The 26485-nt window shown below is 55.7% G+C and overlaps 1 protein-coding gene across 1 annotated transcript in view; it reads right to left on the reverse strand.

Moving 5' to 3' along the window:
* Positions 1-3099: 3099 nt before the first annotated feature.
* LOC119098708 (neural-cadherin) overlaps positions 3100-26485 on the reverse strand; it is a gene marked incomplete at its 3' end in the record, with an annotated part of 90249 nt that continues 66863 nt past the window's right edge. The window contains 5 exon segments of the mRNA XM_037221715.1: positions 3100-3215; positions 7740-7865; positions 12516-12607; positions 18707-18848; positions 25183-25286. Coding sequence (XP_037077610.1) covers positions 3100-3215; positions 7740-7865; positions 12516-12607; positions 18707-18848; positions 25183-25286 — 580 coding nt within the window.

The following is a 26485-nucleotide window of genomic DNA, read 5'->3' on the forward strand; positions in this document are numbered from 1 at the left end:
CGACGCCGGCGCGACCCGCCCCGTCGCCCCGCACTGTCCGCCGACGGTAGGGCAGCAGCGGGCTGAGGCTGGCGCCCCCTGGAGAACACGCCCGGGGCTGCTGCGCGAGGCGTGCCGGCCAGCTCGGCGGCCGGGCGTCACGCAGACGGTCGGCGCCGCCCGCGCCGCGGTGGGCACCTGCACAGCGGACCGACGGTCACCTGGCCAGTGCTGAGACAACTGGTCGCGGGGAAGAGCCCGCCCCATTGGCGGGTGTGCAGACTGGGTGGAGGTGCTCTGTCCAATCATCGGGGTGGGTGGTTGCGCTGCCGCATGTGCTCGTCCCTCGCTTTGCAGCTTCAAGCAAAAACAGTTGGGCTTTGGTGTCCACTTTGTTTTGAGGTGGTCACCTGCCAATAATTGCAAGCCAGGTACACCGGTGGCATGAGTGGACTTATCCTATTACGCATGTGGCTGGGTTACATCAGATACCGATAGAACGTGTAGATCATTCCAAACGCACGCCGACGTCAGGTTCCCATCTACACCTAGCCTTCTCTTGCAGAGCGGGGTCGAAGGGCGCGGAGCGGGGTGCGATCTGACCCGACCCCAGAGCAGACGTGCCCACACCGGCCTGCTTCATCAAGCCAACTAGTCCCCGCCGACGCGCGTACGGCGGACCTGGTCCTTCCGTCGAGAGGCCCAATATCAATATCTCGGTCGACCCTCGCGACAAAACGCAGGCTTCAGTCTCCGCTCGAACGGCGGCTAAATTCGACGGGGCTCGGTCCCAGGAGACCGGAAGCTAGATTGAAACTGGGCTCAGCTTTGGACGGGGCCGGGGCAGCTGCGCTGGCTCCGGGTAGGTCAGGTACACTTCTGCGCTATTGCCCCATCACTCGTGGTCTATTCTGCCCGCCAGGGGGCGCAGCAGCCGGGCCGGCCAACTAAATGGACACCGCGTAACGGGCCTGATCACAGGCAACGAATAGCCCGATTTTGCGAAGTCCGCTGGTGCTCTAATTGGCTTCCTGCAACTGTGCGATGCGCTTTAAAACGACGACTTAATCTAAAAGCCTTTACAAGTAATCATGCGCACAAAATGTCTGCACTCAGACGCACCATACAGCAGGAAGGGCGGCGTAAACGCCGCTGGCAACCACGCACACCCGTGAAGCGATTTCAACCACACGTGGTTAAAGATTGACCAAACAATCAGACCGCATCGACCCGCTCGGCAGCAGCCGCAGAGGATCCCACTGGGACTGCCAGCAATAGCGCCTCAGTCCCGAGAACGGTCTGCGGCGCTCTTACCACCGCCATGGCACCATCGTCCATGTCACGGCATCCTCCCTAGCTTCCTCTGCTCTCCTGACACACGGCGCCCTCGCCACGCCACGGTGCCCTCCCTGCCTCCCCCTGCTCTCCTGACACACGGAGCCCTCGCCATGCCGCGGCGCCCTCCCCGCCTCCGCCAGCTCTCCCGACACACGGCGCCCTCGCCACCGCCACGGCGCCCTCCCAGCCACCACGGCGCCCTTCCTGTCTGCCGCCGCTCCTGACACACGGCGACCCGGAAAACGGCCGGCCCGGAAGCGGCGCGGCCCATTCGGCTCAGCTTATTAAGCGCGACGCTCGTACGTCACCGGGTCGCGTCGGATGATTGGGCCGACGACGGCCGGCGCCGCGCCGGCCGCCGCTCATGGCGGCGCTGTGTGTCAACCCCGGTCGGCCCGGCGTGGTCGCGCTCAGGGGCGCCGGCTCTGGAGGCCGTCCACAGCCGCAGGTCTCGTAGCAGCTGCAGGTCCCGCTTCGGACATGGTGCTAGCGGCAGACGCTCATGCCAGACCGTGTGAGGTGCCCGCACTTCGGACGTGGTGAAAAAGAGGCTCGACTCTGGGCACTGCCGGAGGCTTCACAAATGGAGGGGGGTCTTGACTTAATGGGACATCTCGCAGGGGGTGGAGCAGCTTGTGAAACACGGGTGTCCGGCTCCACATGCTCCCCCCCCCGCCCGAAAATTTCCCTTCCTGTACCTGCCCGGGCATTTGTTACAGGACGACGATTTAAAACTTGCAGGCTACATCATGGGAGGCCATATTTAAGCGACTGCCGGGAACTCTGTACTGAGTAGAAAAGTCATAGGATGACGAAATACGGAGTCGCCTGGGTATGCGACGGTAAGTATACGGAGGATGGCTCCGCCTCCTGCCAGCATACGCTGGCTGGTATGTGCTGCTGAGAAAAGCCTTCTGTAGCAGCCACGACGGGCAACATGCGCTGCAATACTGCTTTTGCCGCATTCTTTCGAATACCGAATACCGCATATAATAATACTGAGTGCCACATTCTTTACAAAATGTTTTTCCACTCTTACGAATGACAACTCCACACCACGGCCCACGCGTTTGCCTCGAATTCGACTCATGCAGTTAAAACTGTGGAAAAGGCTGTTTCGTGCCCTTGCCCTTACAAAACTAGGCTACGCTTCGACGCCAGTTGGCGTGCAGAACAAGAGACCTGAACGATCTTTCTTGGTCATCACAGTAGCCGCGCCTGCGGTCGAGACATTCTACAAGCGGGTAGCAGCTACCTCGCTCGGCTGGGTCGAGGTCATATCCGACGCTGGGCCCCGCTTGGCGCCGTCAGCAGCCACGTATGGCTCGCAGCTGGGCCCCGCACAGCGCTGTCAGCAGCCAGGTATGGCTCGCAGCTGGGCCCCGCACAGCGCTGTCAGCAGCCAGGTATGGCTCGCAGTTGGGCCCCGCTCAGCGCTGTCAGCAGCCAGGTATGGCTCGCAGCTGGGCCCCGTTTGGCGCTGCCAGCAGCCAGGTATGGCTCGCAGCTGGGCCCCGCTCAGCGCTGCCAGTACGCCTCGGTGCTGGGCCCGCTCGGTGCTGGGCCCGCTCGTTCGGCGCTGCTAGCAGCCGAGGCGTACGGGGCCCAGCGCCGTACGCCTCGGTGCTGGGCCCGCTCGGCGCTGGGCCCGCTCGTTCGGCGCTACTAGCAGCCGAGGCGTACGGGGCCCAGCGCCGTGCGCCCCGGCGCTGGGCCTCGCTCGGCGCTGTCTGCGGCACGATACTCACCGCTTTGTCGAACATGGGCGGGTTGTCGTTCACATCCCGCACATTAACTACGAACGCGCACGTGCCCTCCAGCGACGGCGTGCCCTTGTCATTGGCCTTGACGATGACACGCAGCTCCTTCTCATGGTCCGGCTCATCTCGGTTAAACATCTGCGGACGGAGAGGTCAGGTCAGGTCACACGTGCAGGTCAAGTCAGGTCACTCGTGCACCGGGCTGGATTGGTGCACGGGCGAGGTACACGGTGTCGCAAAAACTGAGATCAGCTTGGGCATTGAGGACAGTCTTGAATCACGGGTCAGTCGACATAGTGACATGCTGCATTTGGCAGGCGCGCCGCAGACAGCTCAGGCATATCGGAGTACTCTGTCGCTAACACAGGCTTTCAGATACGCCGTTGGCTTTACAGCCTTGCCGTCAACTCAGCACAGGTAGTCAGATACTTTGTTAACTATTGCGGACGTAGGAGCCAGGCAGGGGTGTAATGCCCTATTCAGTTGGGTGGGGGGGGGGGGGGGCAACCTGAGCCTCAGCCCAAGCCTCTACAGTCGGTCAGGTCAACAGGGGAGCAACGCAGCAAAAGCGCGAGGGAAGTTCGACGGGTCATTCAGTTTCACAACCACGAATTGCTGTACTGAGTATCAGGCGGTGTTTGAATCAATGTCTGGTAACTCTGTCAAAAGGAGCCACTCAGTGGATTCCACGAAGTGTCTGTGAATGAGGGGAGTGCTAAAGTGGCGTGTGCACTCCCAAAGCTTTGTCCCGAACAGCGATTTCACAAAGCACCAGCTCATTTCCCCTACCAAGGTTAAAGAGATTGGGCTCCAAAGAGAATATATATATATATATATATATATATATTCGCGGTCACATGCGTGAAAAGATCCGCTATCTTGTCGCGGGGGCCACGATTTGTGTAAATATTGGAAGGGGAGAGCGACCCGAGGGACCGACCAACTACACTCCCCAAGTATAAGCCTCCCAACGCATGTAGTACATTCAAAATTCATGACAAACAATCGAAATCCTAAATCCATGCACGATATATGAAAATGATTGAAATCCATGCATATTAGATCCATGTTAGATAAATCCACGCATGATTTGAGGAAACTTTATTTGAGCAAAATAGTCATCATGGCCATCACGAAATTCCCAGCGAAGCAACATTTTTGTGGGATTTTTGTAGTCTACAAGTTTTGTAATATTGCAGAAAAACAAAATTGAAGGTCCAAACCTACCAAATACTAGAGGACCAAAATCGATATATGGGGACTCGGAGCCCTCACAATAGATTACAAATCGACGCCCAAGTCTCCTCATTCACGCACATCTCATTTTGTCGTCAGTTCGCGCTTTACACTGCGGTACACCCGCAAACTTTCAATTTCCCCATGGGTGCCAGTGGAGGTCACCGCACTCCACCGGTACCCCATCACAGCTGTTCTCTGGGAAACAGCGTTGGAACGCTTCGAGGCCAAGCAAAAACCGTAACTGGCGCGATATTTCCGTTGTCTTACTTCTGTTGAGCTCATCACGTGCTTTTTGGGAATAATCTTGCTTTTGATCTCGTAAAGTAAAGCCGGACGGCATTTTGGCAGGCCCAGCAGCTCGTGTACCAAAGTCATGCGCACACGTATTAATGGCAGGAAAAAGGCAGTAAGTTCAGGCAGGCACCACATGCAATCGCCAGGTTGGCCAGCTACCGACAGGCCACGGCACTCGTTCACAAAGAATGGTTTTCCAACAGCGCCGCATGATCCATCACACGGAGCTTCGCGATCAATCTTCAGGAGTCCGCCGATCGGCGACGGCTTCACGTGACGCCGGCTGCGCGCTGAGCAGCGCTACAAAACTGACAGCACAGACAAACGCCATCCCAAGGTCAACACGGGCCGCCAGAAAAAACTGCTAATGGATCTGTGCACTATATCCTCAGCGTAAAAGGATGTCCGTAGGGTGTTCATAAAAGTGTCCGAATTTAAAGCGCCGCTATGATCTAGGGCAAGACTTTGAACTGTTAACCTCAAGTTTGGAAAGGCTTTTAAGCCACCGGCCGGAAATGCCACGCAAAAGCGTACTGGTGTTTGTGGGATCCGGCAGACGACAGGCGGCGATCCAAATCCCTGGAAACACCGGTGATGGAAACGAACCCCCACAGCGTATCTCGAATACCAGCCCCCGATAGAACCTCGTAACCCTATAAACCCCATACCGCATCAACAAAATTAACAGTCCTAACAAATGTTTGCCTTCATGTGGGCATGCTGTATTTGAGACAAACATTGAAAGCATCGATTGATTCATGGAAGTCAGGGAGTCTTCACCGCCATCCTGTGCTTGCAATAACCAGACAGGATCAATGTAATTTGAATGGGTCGTGCTGAGGGCTATGACTAATGGGCGTCGAGCCTGAGCGATGACGCAATTCCAAGGGCCGAGCTGCGCGCCTGTGAATGGAATATGTTTCCTTCAAACATCGCCGCATGTCACCATTGGATATCGTCCTCCGCAGTCACCCAGGACGTGCTGTATGCTTTTCGCCGTAAGCTGAGATTGATAACGTCAGAACTTGCTTTGTGAGCATGCAGCTTCCCCCCCCCCCAAAGACGGGTCTTTTTGTGCCGTGGGCACACAGCCGATTTTTGTAGGGTTTTTGCAGTCTCGAGCTGAGCCCGATGGAACCTCTCGCAAAGGCCCCTCTAGGGAGTGGCAGTTAAAGGACCTCCTGATGTCTTGACTCTTCTTGAAGCCTCCTGATGTTCTAATCTTATTGAAATACGGAAAGTTGGGCGCGCTTCTTTCAGCATTCTTATTTCACGTTTTTTTTCTTCAGAATAGCGGCTCGCATTCGCTGAGGAAGGAGAAACCCAGGCCCGCGTGCCTCTGTCGCCTGCGTTCCCTGCTCACTGACGCCATGCCCAGGCCGAGGCGTGCCTCTGGGGTGTGACAGGTCGCGTGACACGTCACGTGACCTCGTCAGCCGGACGGTCGTGACGCAGCGTCGCCGTGGGCAACACGTGTTCGTGCCCGGCCCAGGCAGGCCATCACGTGGGGATTAGAGGCCAGGTAGGCAGCCGGGCCCCACCCCCGGCCAGTGACATCTGTCCAGTGGGGAAGCGGTATAGAGACCGACGCCACCGGCTGCCCCGCGACACGGGACGTGTGCCACACATGACCGGTCTCCCGGGATCACCCAGGGGCGTGCCTCAAAGCTCATCTGATCTAGGTGTCATCGAGGTTATCTCAAACCGTCACCTCACGGGTCAACTCACGCAAGAGGCTGACTCACGTTCCCCCGTCGCGCGTTTTAAAGTTGGATTTGCTTTGGATGTTGCCATTAACATTTCCGTTCATGTACGCTGGCCAATCACATTATGAACCTCTCGCTCTCATTCAGCACTTCCCTTTTGTTTGAAGTTCGTTTCCAAAGGATACTTCCGACCCCCAGCTGAATGCTGGCGATTCGGTCCTCCAGGCGCTCACAAATGACCAGGTCACTGGCTCGGCCGCCCTCAGGTCACTGGCTCGGCCGACATCAGGTCACTGGCCCGGCCGCCCTCAAGTCACTGGCTCGGCCGACCTCAAGTCACTGGCTCGGCCGACCTCAAGTCACTAGCTCGGGCGACCTCAAGTCACTGGCTCGGCCGCCCTCAGGTCACTGGCTCGGGCGACCTCAAGTCACTGGCTCGGCCGACCTCAAGTCACTAGCTCGGGCAACCTCAAGTCACTGGCTCGGGTGACCTCAGGTCACTGGCTCGGCCGCCCTCAAGCCACTGGCTCAGCCGCCCTCAGGTCACTGGCTCGGTCCACCTCAGGGCACTGGCCCGGCCGAACTCAGGACAATGGCTCGGCCGATCACAGGACACTGGCCCGGCCGATCACAGGACACTGGCAAGGCCGACCACAGGACACTGGCTCGGCCGAACTCAGGAGACTGGCTCGGGCGACCTAACGGCGAAGTCGAAGAACTGCAGGTGCAGATTTGAGAACGAACCATTCCTGTACACCGTGCACAATATTGATGTTAACACGACGCAATGAATAAAATGCCCTCACTAAATCAGACACGCAAAAGGAATCGAGGGCATAGTAAGTGTCCAGGAAGAACCAAATCAATACCTAGTCAATGCACGCTTTAACAGATGGTCCTGCAGACACGTAGCCACAATTTGCCTCAGAGGGATGCCATTTGTCTCTCGCATCTTGCAACTTTCGACCAAGTTCCCGCGAAATCTCCCAGTATCTGATTTCAACTTCTTGGGCAAGAGGGCGAGCATGGCTCCCCCGCCCCTCTCCCGGCTACGTTCCTGCGCTCTTGCTTGTTCAGCTTTGTTGATGTTAAAACATAATCTACGACCTACAACATAATACCGAAACTACAAAAGCACGGCGCATCAACAACCTTTAGATTCCCGTTCTTTTATTACTTCCACTTCATTGCTTTTCGTGTGATGATTTATTGCAAGCTGGCGACTATGATTTTTTCCACTACGAAACGAATGCGTTAGATGAAGCATACATCACGCTCCAATGTGGGCAGAAGGCATTATATCGCTCCTGGAATCAGCAATTTGGCTATGACGCAACGTGCGATCCGTCGCTATATGACGCAGCAGGGCTGTCTGACATCACTAACTGCGGGAGGGCGGGGGGGGGGGGGGGGCTGACGGTACCTTCAGCGTGGTGAGCTGCCCAGAGGCGGGGTCGATGCTGAAGAACGACTCCAGTGAGAAAGGGCTGGTCACCAGTGAGTACACCACCTGGGCGTTCTCGCCCTTGTCCGCGTCCGTCGCCTCCACCTGCAATACAAAGCACGGAGACACGTCAGCAGCACGCCCAGACGGATGGCGGAAATCCAAACTCAATCGTACATAACAGTACAAGCAGGAGGGGCGTTGAGCTCGTAACAATGTTTTGTCTGCCTCCTGTGACACATCAGAAGTAGCGCTGTATTTTCCTTTATTTACATATTCGAATGACCGCAGATGTGCTGGAATGACCTCTCAACCTTCTTTTGCTTCCGGCGAAGAAGTTTATTGGCAAGTTCTGACCAACGGCGCGGAAGGAATACGGTCGCTGATTGGATCACCAGAGCAAATGACGTTTCACCGGGCAAGATTAATAGAAAATCCAACCTTATATCTTTGTTTCTGATCGAAGGAAACACATCTCAATATTATATAGGCATCCTTCCATTATATGGCGAGGCTGGAATAAGAAAAAGGTCAGCAATCTCATATCCCTCAACGTAAAGAGGTTACTGTCTCTGTTAGTTCTACTCATGACTGAGAAGAGAAAAAAGCAACGCGGAGAAATGAAACAAGCTCTTGTTCTTTTGCATTTTGTTTTCACATCTCTCAGCTGAGATGGCACGTCGCAATCGCCAGCCAAGTTCTTAAGGCACGCAGTGTACTGGGGCTTTCCATGCCCTTTATGTTGCAACGAGCGAATGTGGACATTTACTGACAGACTTGCCTCCAATGACTATCGTTAGACGTGGCCGCGGACGCCAACTAAGCAGAGCTTACGGACGAGGAGCGGTGACGGAGGAGGTTTAGCATTAGGTCCAAGTTAGCGTATGGACAGAAGCGAACCGCAGCGCCAGCTGCCAACGCCAGACGGATTTCCGCCGTCAGGGAATATCAGGGCAAATAGCAGTGATTGAGCTATTCATAGCACAGGGTGGCTTGCTGACGTCATGCATTCGACGGCTTTCGTTCCGCGCGCTGCAGAATGTCTGGGCAGATTTCATTGACTTCTGTAATCCATGTGTTCCGGCCATATTCATACATCCCACGCGCACAGCCAGGATTCCGTCCGAGCGTCAGCACATTGCCAAAGACAAGGCATAACGTAAAGTCAATAGCCCTGACGTCATGAAGTTCTAGGCTGCTACCGCGCGACGCAACACCGCACATCTTTAGGAGAACGATAATAAAGAGGGAACTCCCAAGCTTCCAGTAAACGCGAATTATCTCCGAAAACAGAGACCACACACAATGCACTGACAACTCACTCGGCGCCAACCAAATTGCTTGTTATGTGCTCTGGCGCGCACAATGGAAGTTAAGCCAGGCCCGCTTCGCCACTTTCGCCACTACCGCAGCATCGGGGAACGGTCCTCAATGCCGATTCAGCGGCCGATGCACCGCACCAAACCGGGGCTGTAGCACTAGCTACGTTTTTACATCACCACATGCGTACGTACGCTCTCAATTGTGTCCTAATGAACCAATTAAGGTATTCATAGCGGCTTACCTGTCAGATGGCCAAGCTACGCGAGGCAGGTCCAGCATGATCAAGCTGCCATTAAGACACCTCTTAAGAATTTTGTCCTCGTGGGGTAGGCAAGGTGGCATCGAATGCAGAGTGACAGTTTGACTTTGAACGGTTGTGAAATCTCTACCTCCACATGCCATCAATTTCGGTCATTGTAATTTCTGGGCCTTACATGACATCTCTTCAAAATCTCACCTTTCGTGACCCTGAATTGACCTTTTCAAAGCTGCTAAACATTAAGAATGTCCATGCAGCCCCTCTACGCCTCTCTGCCCAACCAGAAGAGCCGGACGGCGCCTTACTCCGGACGCCGGGGCTGACCGGAGGTCAAGGTCGGGTGACGGGCGGGAGCTGACCCAGTCACAGTCGGCGAGCAGTCGGCGCCCCGCGCCGCTGCTGGCGAACAACGGCAGATCACGCTCGCCCGACTGGGCTGTATTAACAATGAGGACACGCGCCTGGGCCACCTGGGACTCGCTTATGTTGTGCAACTGCGAGGATGTGATCCGAATGACGCAGAAATTACAATCATGCGGGGACTGATTGGCGTGGTTTCAAGGGCGAAACGTACGGAAACACAGCATTTGCAATTGTTTTCAACCCAAACGTTATTGGCTTATCTTTCCTGCTTGTTGAGGCAAGAGAGATATCAAACAAGCCTAGACTACCTTTCCATTTTTCAGCTCCTCGGAACTATCTGGCCAAACAAAACCAGACGCGCCGGCTTCACAACGCAGTGAAGACTGTCCAGACTGCGTCCAAACCGGGGCCGAATATCCGACCATACCCGCGATTAATCCCCCAAATCCCGCTGCCCAACGGACGCGAAACGCCCGTGATGCCGACAGATGGGGTGCGTCGGCGTCGCCGGTGGCGTCCGTGGCTACCGACAGCGGCGGCCTCGCGCTGGATCGATGGCGGTCGCCGTGAGGACGCGACTCAATCCTGACGGAAACGAAACCAGGCACGCGGAAACCGTCCGCCGCCTATCAGATCAGGGGCGGGGGTCAACAGCGCAGCCGAGCGCCAGGCACGTGTAGTCCTGCTGACACACCGGCCGGCACATCAGGCGGCCGAACACTGCGTCAGGAGCAGCACCGCGCGGCGGAGAGGAGGTCCTGTTTACGGAACCCTGCGTCCCGCGACGGATTTATCCTGTTTGCCCTGATTGGCGCGCGTCATTAGTTGTTGGCAGCCAAACAACACGAGACTTTACTTTCAAAAATGTGATCCAGGTGATGTGCTGGCGGTGTGACGTGCTGAATGGTGAAAGAGGGGTGGACGGGAAGGGGATAGAGGAGAGGAGAGGGTTCATGTTTCCAGCGAAAGGCTCACCACCGGCTACACATTGCAAACATGTATACCCTGACGACACAACATGTGTGTAAGGCCCAATGCTGAACGAATATTGAAGAGCATTGGCATACGATATAGCTTTACATGAAATAGACCAACAAAGAGAACTTCCATATTGAAGGTCGATCACTCGGCTTAAAAACTCTGAACCCACAACACTGTTAAACCACGAGCTCAAGGCCTTTCTTTCTTGTACCAAATTCATGACTTCTAGCAAGAAAAGAAATCTGCTGTTTTACGGACCAACGGTTTGACCCTAACAAACGCAGGGTGACGAGCATACTGTCACTTCCCACCGGCGGCTCCATGACAAACGCAGGGTGACGGGCATACTGTCAGTCCCCACCGGCGGCTCCGGCTTTGGGTACCGTAACGTCCCGGCGGATGCTGCGCCGCAGCGCTGCTTCACCAGAGGGCCGGTCCCACTCTTCCACATCGACGTGGTTCACGTAAGAGCGAAAACGCCGCGGATATGTCGCGGTGCGATGCGCGAATAGTTGATACCAAAGATAACGTATGCATCTTGAAGCGGTACCCCAACCTTCTACGCATGTAGGTAGGTACTAACAATTTTTGGGGAGTGGGCCCAATTCCTTTAGCCGTGCAGTAGCGTGACATCACTAAAGAAGTTCTACAATCCTAACACCAAATTGGGTTAATACTCATTAATTACCCATTCAAAGCCCGAATCTGTTGGCAACAAGCAAACAGTACAGAACACTGCACCGGTGACAAATATTATGCGTCGTTCATATCAATGAACATAAAAACCAGAGTTTAATGCTTGGACCCACAATTTGGTCCAGCTTACTTGGTCTACCAGAAAGTTAGCAGTTACCCTATTCTTACGACGCCTTCACGGTAAAATACAAACCCGGCCGGCATCTGACAACGTGTTCAAACAGAGGGCACGGATATTGAACGCTGATAGCGAATAATCCTTCCATCTGACATCGGTACAGCGACAGAGACATCCTTGAAAAGCGCAGAAATATGACAGTCGTGATGTATTCCAGTCGCTGAATAAACACCCCAGCAGCCTCTCATCCATACTTAACGGTCATTAAACCACCGGCCTCGCCACGCGAGGTATCGGTCTCGTCGACAACGTCGTTACCGTCGCCCTCATTCATTGCTAATCGTCGGTCGGGCTCGCGTAGGGGAGGAGGAGGGGGTGTCGACCCTCGCGTCAGCCGTCGTCTCCGACGCGTCTAATGTCCCAATCGGCCCCTCCACGCCGCACAGGTGCGGAGCCACCTGTCCTCCTGGGAGGGGGCAGGGCGGCCGCCGCCCCAGGGCTCGTGTCCGCCGCTCCGGGTTCGTGTCCGCCGCACCGGGCTCGTGTCCGCCGCTCCGGGGCTCGTGTCCGCCGCTCCGGGCTCGTGTCCGCCGCACCGGGCTCGTGTCCGCCGCTCCGGGCTCGTGTCCGCCGCTCCAGGGCTCGTGTCCCCGGGCCGAGCGGAGCGGAGCGACTGGGTTCAGAGGTCAGAAGTGGTGGCGGGCCAGGAACCGTCGCCACCGCAGGCGTGTTCATGGCGGTCGGCGACAGCTCTGCAATGCACCGCACGTGCGTGGGCACGAGATGCCTCGTCGTCAACGAATCATTGGTTATCATGTCGGAGCTTTCCTGCTCCCCTTTCAAAAAATCTAGGACTGCTTCCTTCTCTCTCGCGCCGCGCACAAAAAAGTCTAACCTGGCCGTTACCTAGGATCGAACACGCGGCGCCCAAGTCACGAGACGGCACAGCCTGAGGGCCCTGTGGGACGGCGCGCCTTCTGGACGAAGGTTCAGGCACCGTCGGTGGCACGCTTACCGTGAGTACCGGCGTCCCGATGCCCTTGTTCTCCTCCACCTCCGGTCGGTACTCCTCACACTGCGGAAACTTGGGCCGGTTGTTGTTCACATCTGTGGAAGGCGGAAGCGGCGGTGACAGCGGTTCCACCGGTGCATCAGTTGGTTTGATATTTGATTTTTAGGGGGATCAGGGCGAGCGGCTGATAGCAGTGCGCGGTTCAACTGCGATCGTACGCGGCTGCGGTCACTTTCCCAAACGGCTTGAATTTGTGGACGTGGAACAACGTGAACTCGTTTGCACTGGCGAGGACACCACAAGATTGGAAGGCGAGTGGAGGAGCGGCCTCGCAGTTGTGAGCTAGCATAAGGACCGCACAGAAGCTTTATTCGGTTAGCCAGCGTAACGGCGCATAAACGCAACAGGAGAAGCAACATGATGAAATCATTGCTACGATTTGTTGACGGGACTCGGCACAATGAGAAATGTATGCTTTTGAGTATGAAAAACATTGCAAGATTTCCCCCTGAATTGCGTGGTGTCTTGTACTAGGCGCTCGCCCGATTCGCCGTAATGATCCAGTTCAGCTTTTAAATGAGCCCTGCAGTGGTAACCTACACCACCGCAGTGGTTTACTGCCCCCCCCCCCCTCCCCCAATTTCATGGTGCGCCAGTGCACTGCTGTGTGAACGCCAGTGAACGTCGGCATTACTTCCGTGACGGTGTGACTGGGGTTAAGTCGACACAAAACTATTCGAGCCATGACATTCCCTTGCCTTCCACCTGACGGAGCTACATAGATACTGTCAGGACCAGGCATGGGTCGAAGCCGGGCTTCTGGCTTCCAACCCGAAGCCGACGCCAAAACACTGACATAAAGCCGAAGTCGATGCCGAAATTTGTAGCTTCAAGTCTGAAGCTGCGGAGCCGAAGCCAGTGGTTTCGCATTTTTGAAACCTGAAGCGGAATCCGAAATCAGTGGATTCGAACTCTGTGCACGTGAAACTTCAGCCGAAGTCAGAATTGGAACCTGAGATGCGAAGCCAATGTCGAACCCATCACTCTGAAATCACGAGGCTGAAAACGAAGCCGAATCTAGTGCGCAACATTGTTCAGTAAAACCAAAACTATCTTCGCGTTTTCTAGAAATGTATGGGATCAGACAGCATATTCAGGCTTTGCGGAATGACTCGGACGAGGTGTTGGCATAACAGATAAAATGTTTCAGGCTGTCGTCCTCGTCTTGTGTGTCAGCATGCAGAGAATGTTTCGAACAATATACTGTTCGGTCGTCGTCAGGTACGAATGGGCCCTGAGAATGACGGCTGGTTTGGCTTTTAGCCATGTATGCGTACACACCGTAGCACCAAGTTGAGTGGGATATTGAGCTGGCAGAACAGACGACACTGACTCCTTGAAGAAAATCTTAACTGCGGTGAGGGAAAAACTGCCATGGTAAAGCTGAAATCAGCAGCGGAGGCCAGATTGCATGACGCCAGAGCCGGAACCATAGTTCAAAAATGGTTCGAAGCAATAGACAACACCGATTCCATTTCGTAGAAACTGTTCAACGTCGAAGCCGAAATGGCGTTCAAAATGGCATGGAACCAAAGACGAAGCCGAAGCAAGACGTGGAACAACTTGGCACCGAAGGTAAACCGAAAGTCATTGGACGACCACTGTGAGTTCGCGAAGTGGAAGCCCAAGACCGAGGCGGCTCTGTTCCCAAGACTGATGCGAACTAACACTTCACTTCGTTCTGGAATAAATAAAGTTGTAATACGTTCTTACCACACTAGACCACCGCTGCCACGTTTTAGCCGTTCCTTTCGAGGCGCGAGTTACGTGTTTGTGCGCAATTAATTACTCGGGTGATGAAGCTCCACTAACTCAACCTAAAGCACCAAGTCTAATAATAAATACGAGCGAACCTACCGCAAAACGGAGCTTCCTGCCGATTTTACATCGGCACCATTACGAAAGCTGCGGGGCCGGTCATAAACTTCGGAGGGGGAGGCAAGACGAGAATTCGGAGTGGGCTGAGATCCACCTCAGCAACTGGGCTCCTAAAATGGCTCATGACGGAGTGGGAGGGTTCTATGACGGAGTGGGGGGACTCACTGCCCGTCAGTCGGCGACTTCCACCCCTGATCTCGCGGAGTGGCCACGAGCAATTTGACCTGCTGACCAGCGGTCGTCCAGCAGGGACGGATCCAACACCGCACTTGGACGGGATGAGGCTTCGAATCCCAGGCCCGTTATCTGAAATCTGTAAATGGAACCCACACGGAAAATCCGCCTCTTCACTACCTTTGGGGCCACGACCCTCCCATCCTTCTCTCTCTCTCTCTCTCTCTCTCTCCTCTATCTCTCTCCTCTCTCTCTCTCTCTCCTCTCTCTCTCTCTCTCTCTCATCCTCTCTCTCTCTCTCTCTCTCTCTCTCTCTCTCTCTCTCCTCTCTCTCTCTCTCTCTCCTCTCTCTCTCTCCTCTCTCTCTCTCTCTCTCTCTCTCTCTCTCTCTCTCTCTCTCTTCTCTCTCTCTCTCTCCCTCTCTCTCTCTCTCTCTCTCTCTCTCTCTCTCTCTCTCTCTCTCTCTCTCTCTCTCTCTCTCTCTCTCTCTCTCTCTCTCTCTCTCTCTCCTCTCCCCTCTCCCTCTCCCTCTCCCTCTCCCTCTCCCTCTCCCTCTCCCTCTCCCTCTCCCTCTCCTCTCCCTCTCCCTCTCTCTCCCTCCTCTCCCTCTCTATCCCTCTCCCTCTCCCTCTCCCTCTCCTCTCTCTTCTTTCTCTCTCTCTTTCTCTCTCTCTCTCTCTCTTTCTCCCTCTCTTTCTCCCTCCCTTTATCTTTCGCTCTCCCTCTTGCTCTCCCTCTCGCTCCCGCTCTCCCGAATCCGCTGTCAGCGTCGGCTGGCGGTCAGGGCCGGGCACCTCTGCTCCGGAGACACATTTCGGTCCGTCAGCGCCGGGGCGCGGCACGTGAGCGCACCAAACTGCGACCGGCCCACTGACGGGCGCCGTCCTGGCCGGATGGCCCCGGTCCGGACCCGGGGACGCGGCCCTACGCCTGTTTACGAGCCTGCCGACACCTGGCCCCGCCGCCTAACGGCGCGTGGCAACAGGTGGTCGGCGGCGTCGGCGGCGACGGCGGCGGCGGCGCGCCCGACGCCCCCGTCAGGGCCCAGCAGCTCGGCGTTCCGCGATCCCCGATCGGCGAGGACGCGCGTCCGAGGTCGCGCTCGTGTGACTGGGCTGGTAGTGTTTGGCGATGCCATCGGGCACCTGGGTGTCCAATCCGTCTGTTGGGAGCAATTATCACCGATACGCAATGCATGCACCGTTGGGAAACGGTTACGATAATGAAGTCTGTTTGAAAGGTTTGACCTTCCTGTGCGGGTCATCATTTCTTAAGGACGTTAATCTGTTGGATCCTATGCGCTTGGGCTTTGCCGCCTGCTTTACAAGTGCTCCAGTTTTTACCTATCTGATGATAGCCTTGCTGTCCAAAGCATTTTCAATGCCGTTCGTGGAAAATGACAAAAGGAGAAGATTTCCGGGCGGCGTTAATCCAAAAACAGCAAAGTAAAATTCTTCGCCGTCCGAAAGACGGGTGTCGATGCTCGCCATCGCACTGCCGCTGGGCAAAACGAATAACCTCACAAAGGGAGGCATAGGAGCAGGCCGCGGTCAGGCATGAGGCTCCTCCGTTCTGATCATAGGACAGAGACAGTAAAAATAGACATAACGTGAGGATAGAAATTGGTGGCAGGTTGAAAGATGACAGCCAAAAGCTAAGGTGGCCGTAAGATGTCCGTCCTCAGGCCCGTGAAATCGCGCGTCCTGCGTTCGAATGCCCTGAGGCTGGTCAGGGTAGATAACTATGGCTGTTGACAACAAAGCGGCAACATGCGCGCAGCGCTGTCGAGGACATTAGCTGCTCTCGACACAGAGCGAAAAAAGCGCAACGCAATGGCAACATGAGCAGGGCGCACTCACCGTCCACAACGCCACCCCGCCCGCTCCGGACCGATGAAACCATGACCACTCGCCGCCCAGGACCGGACCGCAGCACATCATTCCGCGCCACCGCCGATCGCCCGAGAGCACCAAGTTTCGACAGGTGAGCCTTTATCTCATCCCCGATGCGCGGATGGCGATTCTTCGAGCAGAACAGGATTGCCGCGGACACATCCCGCCGCAGATGGTCCAAGTTTCCGATCGGGATGAGCCCGGGATTTGCCGCGCGCCAGCACCGGAGCGGAGGCACTTCCAGCGCTGTCGCCGGCGTTCCCAGCGCCGTCGACGGTGGGCGGCGTGGCAGATCTGGCGGATCGTCGCGTCCGACGGCGGCTGACACAGCTGGATCGCTCGGATCGCCCGGATCGGGCAGCTCCCAGGGCGCGGAAGCGGGGGAGCCCTCACAGGAGCACCACGACGCCAGGCGGGTCGAACATCGAACCCGGAGTCGGAGTTCAGACCAGCGCGTGTGGAGCCAAGTGATTGGCCAAACGCCACAACTAGACAGACAATCTAATAAAATAGAATATAACATAATATCGACGCCGCAAGGTTTCCATACCCCACACATCGGCTGCGTCAATACATTCCACGCATAACAGCCGCGTTGCGGGGGTTCGTGCTGTAGCAGCACCGCCACATGTCGACGCTATCGACGGACGCCGCCTGAGCAAGCGTGGTCGACCGGACATATCTGGCAGCACTCCTCTGCAGCGGTGCGGCACTGACAAAAGGGGCCAAGACGTGCTGATGGCCACAACTGCCAATCCTTCTTCCCGTGACAGTGCTGAAAGCCGTGCAGCGCCGACACAGCGCGGCGGTGATGACATCAGCGGCGACAGACCGGACGTGGCCCGCAGCCCGATGACAGTGGGGGCGGGGGGGGGGGACACCCGCGGGACTTCAACCGCCGTCACTCGAAACGGAGATTGATGGGTGGCGAGCACGCATACCGGACGATGGCGGCCGATGGTGGTGCCGATGGCCGATGGCGGACGATGGTGCGTGACGGATGACACCCAAACGACAACGCCATATAGGTGCCGAGAGGCTGTTGTGCTCGGCTGTCGACGCTGCTCAAATGACGGTGATAATTCGCGCGAAAATGGACCTTGATGAAATGGCATATTCTTGTTTGGAACAGCAGAAATGCCAATTTTGGCTCGGCACTGAGTAAGCCGGCACACGTGCGCTCTTCACCAGCCCAGCCAAAGCCCGCCGGCGAACTGCTGATGGTCTGCCAAGCTGCCGCCATTGCGCGCAACGACCATCAAACCGTAACATCCACTTTTGAAATCCTGAGCAGTAGCTTTCGGCTCGCGACAAGCGGACGTCCCATCTTCCCAACACCTCCCCTGAGGCCTGAGGCCACTCAGCTAATCACACCCATCCAGGGGCAGATCGCCCACCAAATGGGCCACGGTCCAGCTGGCACCGTCGTGGCAGACTCGTGACCCGTGACGCGGCACGCCTCGGCCGACGTCAGCGCCCAAGCGGCATACTTCACGCCGTACCCGTGTTTGCGGGGCGAACTGAGTATGCAGGTGAATGGGCTCGTTTCACTGGCCGATGACACTCGTAAAATGTGTCATTTTCGTCGCAGCCTCATTCAACTTATCATGACGGTGCTACTGGCATGTCCATCAGGCAGGGCATGGTGATCAGGCCAATCATATCGGTCACAGGCGTTGTCTGCATGGCCGGTGTACTTCCTGCGCAGCGATGCGAAATATGCAGGACACGTCCCGGCAGCAGCGCCGTTTGGGACCTCAGGTCATTCGCTTGGGTGTACACATCCTGTGCACCTGGGTGTGAACATCTTACAAGGTAGGGTCATGAGCAGCCCGTGTTCAAAGCAGGGACCACGGCTAGACCAACGCACTGCGCTCACCATACGTTTGAAACGACCTTAATGACCCCCCAACGACCCGACGCAACGGTCGATAATCATGACGCCAAGTGATATACGGTGTGATTCTGTACGCCGTGACCTTGAATGACAGGTACGGCACAACTCGATTTACGTCACCTCGACCACCACGCGAACCGGAAAACCAGGCGTGTCCTCGCCCTCCCCCCTCCCCAGAGGGGGGAGGGCGAGGACACGCCTGGTTCTGGAGGACACGCCAGAGGGGGGAGGGGCGAGGACAGCCGGGGTCACCATTAGCGAGCTCCAGCTCGATAATGGTGACCCCGGCTGACCTATGACGTGGACGTGGACGTGGGCCGTGTCGTTCTGGTCGTGGGTGTCTCTGGCGACCACCATGAACGAGTAGTCTTCCTCCGAGAACACGAACGGCCGGATCACCAGCCGGATCACGCCCGTCTGGCGGTTGATGGTGAACTGCGGGCACATGGACACGCCGTCACGGTCACGGGGTCAGGGTCAAGGTCGACGTCACGGGATCATGGTCAAGTTCAAAGTCACGGGCACGGGCACAATTCGCTTCGAGGTTGCGGGCGAGGGCAGCATCGGAACATCATGCATGAAAGACTCGGGGATGTGTCATATATATATATATATATATATATATATATATATATATATATATATATATATATACAATCGCTGAGTGCTGGAGGTGCATCGAGGTGCTGCACATTCAGCTATATTCCTGATATGCAGCTGTTGGAAGACGGGCGGAACGACTTACCCTCGCGGGACATGTCAACACGCGGGCTTTGAGTTCTCAATCAATGTGGCTATGACATCCACGAAAATTTAATGTCATAAAGTTCCGTAAGCGTGCAGGCAAAGGGAACAAGATACCAAAAACGGCGGTGTGGGAATGACACTGGCTGGGCGGATAACGCCTGGGTAATTATGCGCACGACATTTGAAGTTTCGTTACGGGAGCAGCTGGTGGAATGTCACGGCGTTTAGAGGCTGCCGCCCAGCGTCACGTCACGTCCAAAGCCCACAGCGTCACTTCCCAGCGCAGCGTACCTACAGTACCTCTCACTGGACGCAGGTGAAGCCAGCTCTCTCCCAGATAAGGCTTCGGCAAAACCCGATAGGCTGGTGGAATGCGATCCGATAATTTCACCGCGTTCGGCTTGCTTGCGGCTAGCCGACTGTGTTATCAAAAGCCCCTTCACCGGCTTTCCGTCAAAATAACACGCCCACCGACCACCGATCACTCCGGGACTTGAAAACCGTGGAGCGGTGACTGTCACCACACATTAATGGGATACATACGCTAGCATAGGTATTTACTTAGATAATTGCCACCCCTTCCCCAGCTGGTGGACAGCACTTTGCGCCGAACTCTGTTGTCTCCTTCCCACTCATCCCCATCACCATCAGAGGACCCCGACCGACAACACTGCACCTTGCCGCTTGTGTGTGATCCCCGGTACCAGATCAGCCCTCGGCTCTCCCAGGGACAGAGTGTCACACCATCCCCGGTATCAGGTCAGCCTCCGGCTCTCTCACGGACAGAGTGTCGCACCATCCCCGGTACCAGATCAGCCCTCGGCTCTCCCAGGGACAGAATGTCGCACCATCCCCGGTACCAGATCAGCCTCCGGCTCTCCCAGGGACAGTGTCGCGCCATCCCCGGTATCAGATCAGCCTCCGGCTCTCCCAGGGACAGTGTCGCGCCATCCCCGGTATCAGATCAGCCCTCGGCTCTCCCAGGGACAGAATGTCGCACCATCCCCGATATCAGATCAGCCTCCGGCTCTCCCAGGGACAGTGTCGCGCCATCCCCGGACCAGATCAGCCTCGGCTCTCCAGGGACAGAATGTCGCACCATCCCCGGTATCAGATCAGCCTCCGGCTCTCCAGGGACAGTGTCGCACCATCCCGGTAGGATCAGCCTCCGGCTCTCCCAGGGACAGAATGTCGCACCATCCCCGGTATCAGATCAGCCTCCGGCTCTCCCAGGGACAGTGTCACACCATCCCCGGTATCAGGTCAGCCTCCGGCTCTCTCACGGACAGAGTGTCGCACCATCTCCGGTATCAGGTCAGCCTCCGGCTCTCCCAGGGACAGAATGTCGCACCATCCCCGGTATCAGATCAGCCTCCGGCTCTCCGGGGACAGTGTCGCACTATCTCCGGTACCAGATCGGCCTCCGGCTCTCCCAGGGACAGAGTGTCGCACTATCTCCGGTACCAGATCAGCCTCCGGCTCTCAGGGACGAGTGTCGCACTATCTCCGTACCAGATCGGCCTCCGGCTCTCCCAGGGACAGAGTGTCGCACTATCTCCGGTACCAGATCAGCCTCCGGCTCTCCCAGGGACAGAGTGTCGCACCATCCTCAGTATCAGATCAGCCTCCGGCTCTCCCACGGACAGAATGTCGCACCATCCCCGGTATCAGATCAGCCTCCGGCTCTCCCAGGGACAGAGTGTCGCACCATCCCCGGTATCAGATCAGCCTCCGGCTCTCCCAGGGACAGAGTGTCGCACCATCCCATGGCGCCCGAGAGGAGCAATCACGTGCCATTGGCCCGATGGATCTCAAGCCCCGAGAGGCAGACCGCGCCGTCAGTTCGGCAGCGCCTGGGAGGTGCCAACGACGTTCTTTGCCAGATGGATCTCACTATTGATGGACGACGAGCACTTACGCTAATACACCAAGGTGGCTCGCTAGAAATAACGCTTAGGTTCGGCAAAAATGCACACGTGCCTATGCGCTCCACTGCGAACAGCTCGGCTTCCTCTGTGGCGATTGAACGCCGCCCCTTCTCCCCTCCGCCCAACGCACTGATGCAGTTCGAAAGAACTTCTCGATCCAGCGCCTCGCTTTCCACCATTCGCTAACGCGAATGAATAAATAAGGATGTTTTTCACTAGCGCGGCTCCAACAATTCAACCGAAGTAATGAGTTTCTTCACGGCGAAGGAAAGGCAAATATGGTAAATTCCGCACACCTGGGCGCGAATGGCCTAAGCGTACCGTATGGCCCCACGTCCGTCCCATGAGGCAAACGGCTGCAATGTGGCGCCAAATGAACCTGGCTGCACAGGAGTTATGGGATGCTATAAAATGAAAAGTCCCAAAGGCAGAGTACGTTAGCCCATGCACATCGCGGTAGCGCCAGGAACGTGTCGGACGGCGCACGGAAATTTATCGCACGAAAATGTGCTTGAAATGCAATTTCACTTTTTTCGAAAGGTACTAACGTTGTATAAGCCCAAACGAAGGTAACCATGACATCTTCTTACTTGACACGGCGCCGGCGCCGCCATGTTGAACACGGTCATCCCCTCCACACTCAGCATGATCTTACCGAGAACAACTCTCCTTCGGTTTTCCTCCGAGAACGCATTCGTTCTCGCCCCGTCTCCGCAGCTAAAGCAGCCTGTCTGTGCAGCCGCAACTTCACTTGCCCGAATGCTTCCCTGCGGCTTGAATTACCACGCAAAGACAAGGCAACAAGAGGTGTCAGGCCCGTGCAGGCCTGATCTGAGGAATCCGACCTGTCACTCACCTAACCGCCGATGCCTTAGAAACGCAAGTGCCACTTCCTCTGGGCGACAGCGTACTGGTTACCCGTGACGCAAAGAGAAAACAGAGGGGGTTACGCCTGATGATTGATCCGGCACTCGCGTGGCATTTGTTGACCCACCATCCTGACTTCCCGTCTTTGTTCCCAATAGCGCCTACCAATCACCAATCAAGCAACTCATATCATACCCACAGAAGCCAAGGGTAAACGACTGATAAATATTCAGCATCGACGGCGCATGCGCAGTACCACCGAAAACATACAGCGAAATGTAAACAGCTAGCTTGAACAGCGAACCCTACCTCTCTACTAACCATGACATGGCTAGCACTCATTGGGAGTGTTCTTATTAGTTATCATAGTTAAAAACCAATCTCAGACCTACATTTCATGAACCCTCTCTGGATAAATCAACGACGTGTATGAGCAATATCTCAAAAGCAAGCTGGCGAGAAGTGACTAAGAGTGAGCGTGAGAAAAACCCAACACAGTGTCTTGCCCCAAGCCCGAGACAAACACCCTGGTAAAAGGAACAAATGCCGTTGGTGGTTTTGCTTCCAACAAAGATGCTTATTTTGTAATACTGGCAACTGCTCCAAATAAAGATGCTCACTCTCCAGTAGCACAGTCTATTACCGTGCCATCTGGCGGCTAGATTCCAACAAAGCTGGCCATTGCTGAATTCCTTGATAACCATAATATATATATATATATATATATATATATATATATATATATATATATATATATATTTATATATACCGGGATCCTGAAGCCAAACCAGAGATGCTACAAATGTCACTATTGGCTGTCTCCGATATATTCAAAACTTGACGGTCATATTCTAAAAATTTGCGTTTGAACACCCTAGGCAAATCGCACGTGATGATGTAGTCACCGTAAAAGGGCTGCTCCAGGTCGCCTACAGTGGCATGTACAGCGGACAACGTACAGCGTAAAGTGACGTATTGCGTGCGCCACAACTGCCCCGCAGTGGTCCATTCCAGCGTGATGAACGTCGCCTTGGGCATAAGGCTGCTCAGCATTCCGCCCGTCGTCACCGTGGGCGGCCCGTCCCTACATCCCCCCAGATACGGGTGTGGAGCGGACGTGCGCCACAGGAGAAACCAATCTAACTTACTTGGTTGTATCATTCGACCCTTGGCGCCTTCTAAATCCTAGAAGAACCCTGTGCTTTTGAACTATCGCACGGAATGGTTTGCATGCACTTTTCACGACAATAAGTCTAAATTGGCTCAGATTTCTTGTCTTTGTCCCATCCATCCACAAATCTCAATCTATTTCTCTCCAGAATGGCTGCCAGCTCAGCCGTTAAGTGGGCTTCAGTACTGACATGCTCGCTCGGCCGTTTGGGCAGGGACGGACGCCACGCTCATGCATTCACTCCATCTGACCCACACATCAACGTACAACGCGAGCCAACAACTGTCCTCACACTTGTTTGCATATCACCACATAAGCCTCCAATCCAGTCATGTGGGGAAGTGCCGCAGAACACCACCACCAATTACAGCAATACTGCAGCAAACGAAAGAACATTGTGAAGGCGTAGGGTGACGGGGACATTCAAAGTCATTCCAGCCAGTGTATTTGTACTGACAATGGTTCCAGGGTGATCATAAGCCTGGCCTTTGCGGTAAGCGTGGTGGTGATGATCGAATTGCCAGCAGGGAGAAGGCATATTTGGCGCGGTTAAGAAATGTGCCGAGCATCTCTCACGAACATGTTGTATGGACCCCGTGGCTGAGCGACAGAGGGGCATATTCATGAGCCCAGGAGCGATAAACCACGAGTCAGCCCATTCCCATCCACCCGGACAAACTACGGTAACTGGTACCTGCAGCAGTGACAAGGCAGGTGCTGCCTCGAAGGCAGTGCTGTCTTCGCGAAATCGAAGTACATGCCAGCGGCCTATGACCTACGACCTCGCCGACGCAGCAGGGGCTCCGCCGATGACGACAGCACCTTCGACCCAATGTAAGTCGGCTAGCTTCCACCTGAGTAACGTTTTGTGAGCCTCATGCCAACGGCGGAAAGCAGCTTCACACGCAGGCCGCCGCGAAGCTTTCCTTCCTGCGCATGCGGCCGATCTGCATACCATCTCACAGCACGTAAAGCAACGGAGGAGGCATGATCGCTTGAGGCGCCGCCCGACCCAGCGACTCCCAGCCTCAAACAGCGTAACAAGCGGCGTTTTTTGGTCCCGAGGCATCCACACACGACAGACCGTATCATCACGGGCCGGCCTAATTGCAGCTAAACACTGTCATTCGCGCCAGAGGCGGCCCTGTCCGTCGCCCGTGGGGGCGATTTGCCCGGCGACCGGCGAGTCCATGACTCGCCCGAGGGGAGGAGCCACGAGCCCGTCCATGGTCGCCTGGCGCGTGCCGTCAGATTTGAGGGCTGAGATTTGTTCGCCCGGTGGAGCAGCCGTGCGATCGGGCTTCCGGAAGCGTGACTGAAACGCCGCCAATTAAGACCCGGAAACCGTGTCAGAAAATCGCGTTGGCGACGTTAGCGTCGATCGAGCACTTTCGGGGAAACGTCGCAACGACTTGGTGGAAGCGAGACGCCTGTCTTCGCCGAGGAGAAATAAGCGAGGACTGCGCTTCACAGCAAGCACGCAATTTAACGCTTCAACTGAGTCACGATTATAAAGCACGTAATGGTTGAAGTCCGAGAGCACAGAAGCTCGCAGCGAAACGATGCGGCATCGCCGTATCTTTCGGTCGCAGTCGGATTAAAGGTGCTCGCGGTGCCGAGCCGCGCCCGCTCCAGGACGCTAACGGGGTTTGTGGGGCTCCTATTGGCCAGGCTTTGCATTTTCAGATGGCGTGGGCGTAGGAGGCTAAATTACGTCACGCGTATGTTTGAGACCTGACAGAAAGCGTAACAACCCCCTTTGCCTCTAGTCGAAATCCTGTTGCTTCGCGACTTCATTAATTAGCTGAGGACAGAACGAGGCGCGTGGTTTCAAAAGCCATCAACGCAATCTTCCTGTGAAGATGCAGCCAGCACCGACTACCATAGCCGAGAGGTTAATGCCTCGCAATGCATAGCAAAGTTGCCTCAGGAAATCCCCACAAGGAGGTCCGCTCAGACCAAGCTACGAACTGCGGTACAGGAACGTAGCAGTTAAACAGATGCGCCCCATCGTACGTCATCGCGATGTGAGGCTTCCATCGGGTGGCGAACCCACCATTTCATACTCCTCGACGTCCAGGCCACCGGCGTCCGGTCGGATGAAGTAGCTGATGACGTCCGTGTCCGGGTCGTGGGCCACAACCGCCCGCACCAGTGATCCTGAAACCGCCCGAGGTCAGGTCAGGTCAGGTCGCAGCGGCCCACGCATGTCCTCTCACATATCCACCAACGAGCCTGAAGCCAACAGTCACACCAGGCCGGGTCAGGTCAGCACTTCACCTGGCGGTGGCATGCTGGAAACGTGAGGGTCAGGTCACATTATACCCTCCTAATTAAGGAGATGGAGCATAGACGGGTTTGTTTACGCTACCAAACCTGTCTGTCAGCAGTTCCTCTCAGATACAGGACAGCTTTTCTCTTCGCTCACTCTCTGCCCGTTACGACACACACTGGTCTAGCTCTCCCGCGCATGAGAACGGAGTCGGGCAGGCGGCGCCTCCTGTACAGTGTCGTACAGCTCTTCCAACGCTCTACCTCCGAAACTCCCTGCACTTTGTCTCCCGCGTCTTTGAATGTGAAGTGTGCAATCATTTAGCTGAAAATCAATGAACAGACGTGTGTGTGCCAGTGTGTGTGTACCTGAGGCGTGTTTTGTATGTGTGCCCTTGATGTGTTCCTGCATGATTGTTGCGTGTCCTTTTTAACACGTCTGCTCTTAACTTTATCCACTCGACACTCGGAATAGCCGTTTTACATTAGTGTTTTAAACGTCAATCCACACATACATACAAAGTCAGGGCAGTCATGAAACCTGGTGGGAGCATTTCAACCCGGACATGTCTCGACATCTGTCAGCCCATGTCTGACCAAAATGGCTTTATACGTCAGGGTCAGCAGCATCGGGATGTGCCGGCCAGCACCAAGCGGCCAAGGAATTGTCGACGTAGATTCACGCGGACGCCAGCTCGAAGAAGAAAGCACGTCTCTTACGAGTTAGAACACCGGTACTTTTCGTGCGATAAAGCGGAGGCGTGCGGTTTTCAGACCGTACCTCGCGGTGGGATTGGTGCCTCGGCTGTGATCGGCACTGCCCGTGATGACCTTCCCGGTGGGACTGATGCTTCAGTTGTGATCGGCACTGCCCGTGATGACCCTCACGGTGGGATTGATGCCTCAGTTGTAATCAGTGCTGCCCGTGATGACCTTCACGGTGGGACTGATGCTTCAGTTGTGATCGGCACTGCCCGTGATGACCCTCACGGTGGGACTGATGCTTCAGTTGTAATCAGTGCTGCCCGTGATGACCTTCACGGTGGGACTGATGCTTCAGTTGTGATCGGCACTGCCCGTGATGACCC

The sequence above is a fragment of the Pollicipes pollicipes genome, unplaced genomic scaffold, assembly GCF_011947565.3.
Source record: "Pollicipes pollicipes isolate AB1234 unplaced genomic scaffold, Ppol_2.1 Scaffold_4740;HRSCAF=5597_pilon_pilon_pilon, whole genome shotgun sequence".
NCBI lineage: Eukaryota > Metazoa > Arthropoda > Thecostraca > Pollicipedomorpha > Pollicipedidae > Pollicipes > Pollicipes pollicipes.